Source organism: Schistocerca piceifrons, chromosome 5, assembly GCF_021461385.2.
Source record: "Schistocerca piceifrons isolate TAMUIC-IGC-003096 chromosome 5, iqSchPice1.1, whole genome shotgun sequence".
Lineage (NCBI taxonomy): Eukaryota > Metazoa > Arthropoda > Insecta > Orthoptera > Acrididae > Schistocerca > Schistocerca piceifrons.
Window position 1 is genome coordinate 664043624 of NC_060142.1, and position 12506 is coordinate 664056129.

Genomic DNA, 12506 nt, shown 5'->3' on the forward strand with positions numbered 1-12506 from the left:
CAGCCGTAATTTTTCCCGAGGACATGCACCTTTACTGTATGGTTAAATGATGATGGCGTCCTCTTGGGTAAAATATTCTGGAGGTAAAATAGTTTCCCATTCGGATCTCCCGGCCGGCACTATTCAGGAGGAAGTCATTATCAGGAGAAACAAAACTGGCGTTCTATGGATCACAGCGTGAAATGCGAGATCTCTTAATTCAGTAGGTAGGTTACAATATTTAAAAAGGGAAATGGGTAGGTTAAAGTTAGATACAGCGGGAATTAGTGAAGTTCAGTGGCAGGAGGAACAAGACTTCTGGTCAGGTAAATACAGGGTTATAAATAAAAAATCAGATAATGGTAATGCAGGAGTACGTTTAATAATGACTAAAAAGATAGAAACACAGATAAGCTACTACAAACAGCATAGTGAAAGCATTACTGTAGCCAAGATAGATACGAAGCGCACGTCTACCAAGTAGTACAAGTTTATATGCCAACTAGCTCCGCAGATGATGAAGATAATTAAGAATGTATGATGTGATAAAAGAAATTATTAGTTAAGGGAGACAAAAATTTAATAGTCTTGGGGGACTGGATTCGATTGTAGGGAAAGGAAGAGATGGAAAAGCGGTAGATGAATATGGAGTGGGGGTAAGGAATCAAAGAGGAAGTCAGAATATAACTTATAACACTTGGTTTAAGAATCTTGAAAGAAGGTTGTATACGTGGAAGAGGCCTGGAGACACTGGGATGTTTTACATAGATTATATAATTGTAAGACAGAGATTTAGAAACCAAATTTTACACTAAAAGACATTTCCAGGGGCGGCTGCGAACTCTGACCACAATCTACTGATTATGAACTGTGGATCAACACTGAAGAAACTGCAAAAAAAAAAATACTAAGGAGATGGGACCTGGATAAGTTGACAGAAGCAGAAGTCGTTGACAATTTCAGAGGGAGCATTAGGCCACAATTGACAAGAACATAGGAAAGACATACAGTAGAAGAAAAATGGGTAGCTTTGAGAGATGAAATTGTGAAGGCAGCAGAGGATCAAGTAGTGCTAGTAGAAATCCTTGGGTAACAGAAGAGATATTGAATTTAATTGATGAAAGGAGAAAATATAAAAATGCAGTAAATCAAGTAAGTGAAAAGGAATAAAAACATTTCAAAAATGAGATTGATGGGAAGTGCAAACTGGTTAAGCAGGGATGGTTGGAGGACAAATGTAAGGATATAGAAGCAAATATCACGAGGAGTAAGATAGATACGGCCTACAGGAAAATTAAAGAGACCTTTGCAGAAAAGAGAACCACCTGTATGAACATCAAGAGCTCAGATGGGAAACCTGTCCTAAGCAAAAAAGGGAAAGCAGAAAGGTGGAAGGAGTACATAGAGAGTCTATACAATGGTGATGTACTTGAGGGCAATATTGTGGAAATGGAAGAGGACGTAGATGAAGATGAAATGGGAGATATGATACTGGGAGAAGAATTTGACAAAGCACTGAAAGACCAAAGTCGAAACAAGGCCCTGGGAGTAGAAAACATTCCATTAGAACTACTGATAGCCTTGGAAGAGCCAGCCATGATGAAGCTCTTCCATCTGGTGAGCAAGATGTATGAGACACGTGAAACACCTTTAGACTTCAAGAAGAATATAATAATTCCAATCCCAAAGAAAGCAGGTTTGACAGGTGCGAAAATTACCGAACTATCGGCTCAATAAATACTGGTTGCAACATACTAACAAAAATTCTCAATGAACGAATGGAAAAACTAGTAGAAGCCGACCTCAGGGAAGATCAGTTTGGATTCTCCTGTCCTGGAGAAATAATTCCAATCCCAAAGAAAGCAGGTTTGACAGGTGCGAAAATTACCGAACTATCAGTTCAATAAATACTGGTTGCAACATACTAACAAAAATTCTCAACGAACGAATGGAAAAACTAGTAGAAGCCGACCTCAGGGAAGATCAGTTTGGATTCTGTAGAAACACTGGAAGACGCGAGGCTACACTGACCCTACAACTTATCTTAGAAGATCGGTTAAGGAAAGGCAAACCTACGTTTCTAGCATTTGTCGACTTTGAAAAAGCTTTTCACAATATTGACTGGGGTGGGGGTGGGGGTAGAGGGGAGGGAGGGAGGGAGGGGGAGGGAGAGAGAGAGAGAGAGAGAGAGAGAGAGAGGTGGGGGGGGAGAGAGAGAACAAATCCAGCGGACACTGTTTTAAAAATATTTATTCTGATCGCATACACAAAGAAAATGTTATACTGAAATATATATTTCCCTCAATTTTTTTGCACGCAATTTGAAATTACAGTCACCTCAGAGAACTTAAAATTCTCACACTCTTTATTTGCAGGCTACATAACATTTTCAATAAAAATACAAAGAACAATATGTCACCTGGCAACTTTACCATTTCAGATACTTCTCGGGCTCCTTGGATTCTTTTTCCAGATCATGGTTCGACTTTTTTCTGTTCTGCAACTTTCTTAGAACTTGTGCTCTGTTCCGCCAGCGTGCATGAATCTGTCTTGCTAGGGCAATGCTGTCACCTGCAAGGAATAAAGGCATTCAGTGAGTGGCACAAACAGAGATACACTGTGTATATGTAGAATAAGTAACAACTATTTTGTGGGAGTACCAAAGGAGAATGGCAGATTAGCCATATTATGAATAGCACATAAATGTTGTATATTTTACAGCAATAATTTAAAAACACTGATGACTGGTATTGAGCTGCACTATTTAGGAGTATCCTTCCATCTAGTCCTGGAGAACACAAGGATAAAAACGTGGGATATTGAGCATCAAGAACGACAGATCCTCCATTTTGTAGTAGATACAACAGAAATTAAAGCACAAGATGGAGTTAGCCCTTTTCCAAAATGCCATTTTCTTGAGATACTACGGGCATACTCGTTGTTCAGTTACATTTCTGAGTTACATAGCAGCTCACAGCTGCTTACAGTCTGACTTGCTGTTGTATTATTTGTGTGGAGGAATTCTACATGGAATAAATTTGTTTTCCTTCAGTATCTCGAAACATTCATTTTGGTACTTAGCCCCTTTTGAATTTGCAGTCTTCATTTATTGACAGTTTTCCAAAATGTCCTAATAAAGCATCCTGTGTTCTTTGGGTGAATATGGCATCATTCTTAAAAGGTCGTTCTTCTTCTCTCATGGTAAGCACTGGCAGTTGTCAACTTACTTTAGCTTCATAGTTTCTGCTGTAACATTGTCCACCAGTGTAGCTTCAGGCCAGCAGGTTAACAATCTATCATTGTAAGTATGTAATGTTGGCTGTTGGATGATGGCAATGGACCAATGATGTTGATGTTGAGGTGACTGAAATGGACCATTGTGATAGGGAGGCTCCCTATCGATGCTTGCATGTGGCGGTGTATGCTGCTGCATTGGCATTTAAGACAACACCTTGCCCATTTGCGGCAGTCTTTCTGTGTACCCGGCCACACGTAATGATTAGTCACTAGGTAGGTTGTCAATGGAATACCAAGGTGGCACAAGTTATGTAGAATACTGAAGGTAAGTGGTAGGAATGGCCGTGGTTTTGATGTTGCAATGTCCACAATACAGCCTGACATCACTCGTTGGAATTTGGATAAGTTGCAGATCCAACACCGATTTTCCTGCTGATAAAAGTCCTTGTAGTTTCTGAGCCGACTGTGGAACAACGGTAAGCTTGACGTAATCAACTGTGCTAGAAATGCTTTCAACCCGAGACAAACAATCAGCCACTACACTGTCAATGCTGGAGATGTGCCAAACATGTGTAACGAATTGTGAGCTGAACATAAGCCGATTTTGTTGCCTAGGTGAACAGTTTGTGTGGTTCTGGGGAAAGGCGTAAGTTAGCGGTTTGTGATCATTGAAGATAATAAAGTCTCTAGCTTCCAGGTGAGGTCTGAAGTATTTGATAGACTTACAAATGGCCACAAGTTCTCCATCATAGGCACTCCACATTTTTTTGAGGGTAAGAGTTTGAATGAGAAAAACACAAGTGGTTGCCATATGTCACTACACTGTTGTTGCAATGTTGCACCAATCGCCATCTGGCTAGCATTAACCACTCATGCCAAAGGTGCAGTGGCTCAGGGCGTTCCAGTAGTGCAGCATCTGCAATGTTCTTTTTGGCCACTTCAGATGCCACACACACGCTATGAGTTCAAGCTATAGGCAGGTTACCCTTGTTCTCTGGGCCGGTGAGTGCTACAATTAACGGTTCCTGTGACTTGGCCAAGTGTGGCAAGTGATGGCGATAAAAATTTAACATACCAAGGATTCAATTCAATTTCTTGGCCATATTTCAGCATGAAATCCGTAATATAGCTTCCACCTTCTCTGGCAGTGGTAGCAATCCTGCTGCTGTTATTCTATTCCCTAGGAAACCCTCTTGGGGCTGGCCAAAGACAAATTTGGTGGTGTTCAGGATGACGCCGTAGTGGTCCAACTGCTTACCACTTCACTTAAATGCTGTCAATGTTGCTCTGCTGATGATAAAAAAACTAAAATCCGTCCACGAAAGCGAAAGCAAACGTTAGACCTTGTAGCACTGACTCAATGAAGCATTGCCATGTCTGACCAGCATTCCTGAGTCCACAAGTCATAAATTTGCTATCAAACAGGCCAACAGGACTGATGATTGTCGTCTTGGGAATGTCTTGTTCAGCTACATGGATGTGTGTATGCTTTTGCACAGTCCAGGATGTTAGAAATAACTGCACCACTCAATACATAGTTATAGTCACGTAACAATGGCCTGGGTATCCACCCAGTATTGTTCTGGCATTTGGGGTTCTGTAGTCATCACAATGCCGCCTTGCACTACCCTTTATCGGGATCAAGTGTAGCAGTGAGGACCAGGGGCTGTTGGAAGGCTGCATTACACATTCACAAATTGCACTGTCAAACTCCGCTTTCGCAATTTTAAAATGATCTGGAGCCAAACATCATGATCTGCAAGATGTGGGGGGACTGTTGGGCATCTCTATGTAGTGGACAGGTGCTCCAGGGGGTCGTGTCAGAGCCGGTAATCCATTCAGCAGCTTTGCATACTCGCCGTACACCACTTGCATTACTTTGTAGTATGAATGGCTGTATTCTGCTGAAATCCGGACACTGTCAAGCCTATGGTGCTGTCAACTAGGCATGAGTACTTGATGGCTGGCAGTAGATTATAATAGGAGAGGAAGTTCACTCCAATGATAGGTTCGGTGATGTCTGCAATGCTATAATCCCACATGAAGGCTTGGTGTAAACTCAGGTCTAGTTGCAAGCACAGTGTGCCATACGTTGTTATGACTGAGTTGTCTGCAGGGGACAGACAGAAGAACATGGGTGGTTGCTTCCCGTGCAACATAGTCCATGGGTAAATAGACAAATTGAATCCAGTGTCTATGAAATATTTCAAGCTGGACCGTCGATCACTAACAAACAGGAGTGGGAACACTGATCGGCAATCTGAGGAGGAGTCTACTTCTGACTGCCATTGTCATTTGGGTTAGAATAGGGAGGGCTGTGCATCTACAAGCTTGCTTTCTGAATTTCCGGTGATACCAGCAGATAATTTTCTGTTCAGGTTCAGTTGTGGAAGAGGTCGTCCATGACCTGCTGCACAAGCATTGGCAGTATCAATTCCAGCTTCTGTCATTGCTTGGGTCATATCAAGATAACAGTTTGTTACTGGTAATCTGTTATGTCAATGGATCTACCTTGGCCACCACAGCGTCATAACCTGTGTGTGAAACATTTGCCAGTGCAATGATTGCACCGACAGGAGCCAGTGACACTGCATCCTGGGTTTTATTGGCCAACTCTGCTACTACGTCCAAGGATGTGTCAGACTTGACGCTATAATTGCTTTGACAGGTGGTGACAAATGACTGCTCTATACTGCATGCAGTAAGCTGTCCAGAAAGGTTCCCAAGTCTACTTTGCTTCTTAGGTGCTGCAAATACTGCAAAGGCTTTCTGTCCCCAATACCTTTCCAAGTGAGAACTTGACTGATTCAATCTTCCTGCAATGCTTACACTATAGAAAAATCTGGCCTCTACCTGTGCAATCCACAAAGCTGGATTGTATGGCCACGAAGTTGGTAGTCTTACAGCCAATCATCACATGGTGGGGTTCAGATCAGTCATTTTGCAAAACTCTTCTGTAAATGCTCGTTAATCCAATGATACTATGCAAGTAAATCATGTCGGTGTCACCACTTTGTCAGTACAAGCTGAGCAGATTGTTGTTCGGGCATTAGAACCTGCATCTACTTATTATGACATAACCACACTACACAAAAACTCTTTCGAAGAATATTAACGTTAGCTTTATTGATCACAGCCACAGAAGCCGGTGAAAAATATACAACTTGTTTGATAATTCCGAGCTTGCAATTGAAAATAACTTAACATGAAGGGGGAAAAAAAAACATCAGAGTTATCTCGGAACTATGCATGAACTAACTACCAGCATGAAAGATATAAAAGAAAAAGTGTAATCAAAGAATAACAAAAGCAAAACTCAGCACCTCTGGTGGCTGGTGCAAAATGTTTGACGACACAATTATTTCTAAACACAAGCACACGACACAGGCAATACAACACTACATAACTGTGCAATTTTGCCACATCCAGAAATGAGATATTTATGGTCAACACATTCAAAAATACAAGACACTAAAAACATGTACATGAATAGAAGAATTTTGTTTTTATTTTGGATTTTTGGTGAAGAAGTTGTCATTCCATACACTCAGTTCTTTCTTCAGGGTGATGCTAGGTACTTGACTGAGAAGTGCAAATAAACGAGATGCGATTTCATTGCCTGCCCTGCCATCTTCCATCGCATTCCACATACACACTGTTGGATCACCAGTGTCATGCATATTATGTACACTGAAACTGTGAAATGATAGTTGCCACAGAGAGATTATGTATGAATGTGTAAGAAAAGGTAGAACATACACTGTTGGAGGTCTATGGACAGTGTGCGAGTATCACTGGAGGACATATGGACATCATTCCTCTTGTCAGGTAATGGCTTGAAACATACCTCCTATTGACAGCAAAATCTTGTTTTTCACAAAATCGTCCAAGTCATTTCTAGTCTTCAATTGCAGATTACTCTTACAAATAAAGGAGAATGTAAGCAAGAAAACAGAAGACAGTAAACTAAAGTAGAGTACTCTTTGGTGACAAACTATACAGTGGTCTAAGACACAATTTCCAGTACAAGAACTTAAGCTAAAGTTGTCAGTAGATTCTTAATAAGTGGGAAAAGAGCAGCTGAAAAAGGTATAGACACTTTCTTATTCTCAGTGGGCAAAATTACCCTTAAACAGCAGAACAATCACAATTGTCAATGACATGGTGATGCCCCAAAAAGAAAGTAAGGAAAGTACTGCATAAAATACAGGGGAATGGAATACATTGGAAATGTGGCCCCTAATTGAAAAATGTTACAACAATCTCTCCACAACAAAAAGATTCCAGATAATTCCCCAATTCAGATTACCAGGAAAATAGTGTGAAGGGGAAGAGGTGATCATGAGAAGAAGATTGAAACACTAATGAGAGGGTAGCATTCTACAAGATGGAGCATGGGATATCTGAAATATTAATGTGGTACACAAGTAAGAAAAGGAATATAATGACATACTACATGTAGTTGCAGTCACTGAAGTAAAGTGGAAATGAGATAACAGTATCAGATAAGAATAATAACAGGTAATATCAACTGCATCAGAATCAGTGTAACAGGATTAAGGATTATTTACAAACAGGAAGGTAGAATAAAGAGTGAGTCACTGCCGATAGTTCAGTGCTCTCTTAAATCAAAACCAAACCAACACCAATAATTATAGTTCATGCGTTGTGATGTTATTTATCACTCCGGAAGACTGATGTGTAACCCTACATCTATCTTGTCAACGAAGTATGCATACAAGCTATAACTGATACAAATGTCTTTGGTGTAATTATGCTGGGGATGATTCGTGAAGAAACAGTATAAGAGTGTAAAATTTGATTCATGTCAGTCTCATTTAGACCTGGAGAGAATAAGATATGTTATGTGCTTTTATTAAGAAAGCCTTGTACAGAAGAATTGAGTGTATTGTTATTGAAGAAAATATGGAGAATATCTTTGAAGAAACTCCTTGTATGTATTTTCAAGAATTTGATGTTATATTAAAGCATCTTACTTCTAGCATTACTCCACACCGCAAGAGGAAAAGAAGAAAGAATTTACAAATGCCATGGTCACACTGTTCAATAACAAAAGCTCAATTCTGTGTCCTGCTGAGAAGACGCAAAACAATTAATGCTGATAAAGAATGTTAACAACAACAGGAGGCTGGGAATTAATCATGAAGAAATTACAACTTTAAATGAATATTTACTGAAAAGTTATCATTGTTGTCAGTGATAACTGGGTAAAAAACAATGTTAAGAAGAAGTATGTAGCTAAATACAAGCATGGAAAGTCAAGCTTTTAAGGAATAATTTTGATTATAAGCAACAATCAAATTTATTTGCAAAAGATACGCCACAGAAGATTATGAAGTTGTTGGATGGAGAATTGTAATTGTAAAATTGTAACTGTTTTAACTATGTGTGAGTGCTGACTTGAATGGGAAAAATATTGATGCCTCTGGCAGATTTAAAGGCTCGGGGTGGTGAGTTAACTACTGAATTAAATGTGAAAGTAAAGGCTCAAGGGTGTTAAAATTTGAACAAGCTATTGCTGAAACAAATGTCAAGTTAAATATGACAAAGATCAAGATAGACCTGTGCCATTAAAATCTAGAAATAAATAATAGAATCTCCAAATTACAATCTGAAATTTCTACTTGAACAAGGGAGTTACATTCTGATATTACTGAGTGATGGGAATTGGAGAGGAAAGAGGTTAACGAACAATTTAAACAGATCAAAGATATCATGGAGCAGGAGTCTACTGACACTACAATCAGACTAAATGTTTTAGAGCGACAGAATGACTCGGGCATAGCTGAAGTCTCAGGCTCTACTCTTACAATATTCCAGAAGCACATTAGTGATTTAACTGAACTACTAATACAGGAAAAGACTGAATCATCTATTGATATACCTCATTTGTCAGATGAAACACACGATAAAAGGAGAAATTCCGAAGGTTTTGGGATGAATTAGCTACAACAACAAAAGAATTTTATAATAAACAAGCATAAATAAAACTGTGGGTTCCCTACAAAAGCTCTAGAAAAACTCTGTTTAAAGAATGGGACAAACCTTTGTAAACAACCGTCAAAATTTGAACCTGAATGGATTGTTCATCCTACATACCTCTTCGGGGTAATTTCTAAATAACTGCCAAACAGTGTGGTGATTCCGGTGATTCCAAGAAGATTCATGTTGTCCTTAGTTATTTAGAAGGCAAGTGGGTGAATGGGGAACAGCCCATTCTCGTGAATTTTCTTCTTGGGGTGATTTTCAAGACAAATTTAAAAAGAAGTACTGGTCATCTCAAGAAAAGTTAGCAACTGAATTATTAGACCCTAGGTAATATAATATTAGTTGGGGTAGCTGTAGGAAGTATACAGAATGGCATGCAGCAAAGTCCAATATATATAAGTCATTTAATAAAAGTGTTAGTATATAAATTGCACTACCATGTATGAAAGGAAATATAGTATTCATTTTGAGAATGAAACATGGTCCAGGTAGACTGTCTCCTTTTTACTATCTATGTGATTGGCCAATTCCAACCTTTGGTCTTTTTCAGACACCTGTAATATGTTCAAAAATGGTAACATTGGTTTATGCATCAATTGTCTACAACCTATGACAAGTATACTTTATAATTCAAGCTACTTACATATCTTAAGATTTCAGCTTCATTTTGCATTATAATAAGTTGCTGGTAAATGTGGGCAGGGATTCATTGATTGATTTCTTTATTAATCCATGTAACAATTTAGATTGTGTGGATTTCGTCAGCAAAATCCTATACAATACAATATACCTACAATTTATACACATAAAATTAATATTTACACACATTTCTAAAGTATCTTACATTAGTTTTATATCCTTATGTAATTTTCTTATAGTACTGTACAATTCTGGATTTCATATTATAATTATTTCCTCATGTATTACAATGCAGGCTACTTTAATTACGCTACATGTTTTAATTCAGATAATCCGTTACTGCGTAATAACCTTTATTTAATAAAAATTTTTTTAGTTTTGTTTTGAACTGTCCAATTGTGTCAATATCTTTTATATTTTGGGGTAATTTATTGTATCATTTAGCGGCATTGTACAACAAGCTCTGCTGAGTTTCAACTTTATTTTTCCTCTCTAGATGCAGATTGGATTGGTTTCTAGTTTCATAGCTGTGTACTAAAAAATTTTTAACACAGCAGTCAATATTTTGTTTTACATACATAATACTTTGAAAAATGTATTCACAGGGGACAGCTTTTGGAAATGTTCAAGGCAGTGAGCCCTACTGCCACTCCAGGTTATTATATGAATTGCTCTTTTCTGTAATTTGAAAACTATTTGAATATTTTTACTCTTGACTCCCCAAAATAGTATTCCATAAGTAATAACAGAGTGGATATAAGAAAAATATACAGATCCGACACATGTAGTATCACACACTGCAGTCAGAATTCTAAGAGCATAGCATGCTATAGCGATTCTGTTAGTATTTTAATATGTTCTTCCCACTTTAACTGACTGTCAACATGCATACCAAGAAATTTTGTGTAGTCTACACATTCTATAGTTTCATCGTTTAACTTAAAGTTCTTATAGTGTGGTTTTTTGCAGACAGAGAAGTTAACAGTTTTTGTTTCTTTAAAATTTAGTGTTAGTTTATTATTGGATGCCCACTCACGTACACTGTTTAGTGTTTGTTCGGCTTTTTCTTTCAGTGCATCTGGTGATTTGTCACTGATTAGAACATTTGAGTCATCTGCAAACAATATTGTTTGCCCATGCTTGATGCTCTGTGGGAAGTCATTTATGTAAATGAGGAATAGTATTGGGCCAAGGACACTACCCTGTGGGACACCTATATTTACATAATTTGGGTCTGAAGTATACTTTACAATATAGTTTGAGCAATTTGAAATATGTGAGATTTCAGTTATCTGTCTTCTATTTTTTAGATATGACTGGAACCACTCTTTCAAAATCTAACTTATTTAACAATATTTTGTGGTCTATTGTATCAAACACTTTAGTTAGATCAAGAAATATGCCTGTTGTGTAGTTCCCTTTATCTAGTGCTTCTAGAATGTGTTTTGTGAGGTGTGCTGTTGCCGATTCTGTGCTTTTCCCTGATCGAAATCCAAACTGGTCAACAGAAAGTAAGTTGTATTTATTTAAATAATTCATTAGCCTATCTTTCATAATAGTTTCTAATATTTTTGCAAAGCATGAGAGTAGAGAAACTGGTCTATAATTTTCAATTTTTCCTGCATCACCTTTTTTGAAGAGAGGTAGTAATTTAGCATATTTTAAATAGTCTGGAAAGTAGCCCTGCTTGAAATATTGAATTATAATATCAACTAAAGGTGGAAATAGGCTCTTGATACAGTCCTTAATTATAAAAATGGGGATTTCATCCAGACCAGCTGAGTTTTTGTTTTTCCAGTTTGCTGACTGCTTTGTAGACTTCTTCCTGTGTTGTAGGGAATAACACCACTGAGTGTGATACACCATTATTTGGCTTTTTGACCTGAGGGGCTGTTAGAAAATTTTCCTGTAATTTTATTCCTATGCTACTAAAATAATTATTTATATAGTTTGCCAAATATATTGGGTCTTTTATTAGAGTCCCTTCCTCTTTGATTTTCAAGTTTGACAGATTCATTTTCCTGGTACCAGTTTCCTGCTTTACAATCTTCCCATCCTGCCTTATTTTTGTTTTCAGCAGAGAGCACCAGTTTGGAGTTATGAGCTCTCTTTGCTGCAAGCAATATTTTCCTATATCTTTTATAAAACAGTGAGAAAGCAGGATTAGTTTGGCTGTGTTTAGTGGAGCTCAGGTACTTAAGTGTTTCAGAAGATTTTTTGATGCCTTTCGTGACCCACTTGTTTTTTCCTGCTGTTGATAATGGACATAACACTTTAAGAAATGTTTCTTCAAAATTTAATTTAAACAATGTCATGAAATTTTTGAATTTGTCATTTGCATCCACCTCTGAGTATACTGAGTCCCATGTTTGTCCTGCTATCTGTTTCGCAAAGTCATATCTATTTGTTTAGAAAAAAATCGTCTGTAAATATGCATTTTCTTTGTTTCTTCTGGAGCCACTTTTATATTAATGATTTGACCTGAGTGATCAGATAATCCTAGCTCAGCTACCACCATCTCACAGTTTTCTTTGGCTAAATCTGTTAATACCTGATCAACAGCTGTCTTTGAGTATTTTGTTGTTCTTGTTGCACTGTTAACCATTGGAACTAGATTGAAACTTTGAGCAAGACTCATTACT

At 37.9% G+C, this 12506-nt stretch overlaps 1 protein-coding gene across 5 annotated transcripts in view; it reads right to left on the reverse strand.

Moving 5' to 3' along the window:
• The window catches only part of LOC124798133 (alpha-N-acetylglucosaminidase), a 366096-nt gene that overhangs the window by 10879 nt on the left and 342711 nt on the right, over positions 1 to 12506 (reverse strand). For 4 of the 5 annotated variants that reach the window (XM_047261398.1, XM_047261402.1, XM_047261400.1 and 1 more), the window contains exon 18: positions 2412 to 2550. In XM_047261398.1, coding sequence (XP_047117354.1) covers positions 2412 to 2550 — 139 coding nt within the window. Of the gene's footprint in view, positions 1 to 2398; positions 2551 to 12506 lie in introns of all 5 variants that reach the window. The other variant, XM_047261401.1, reaches the window with a different exon arrangement.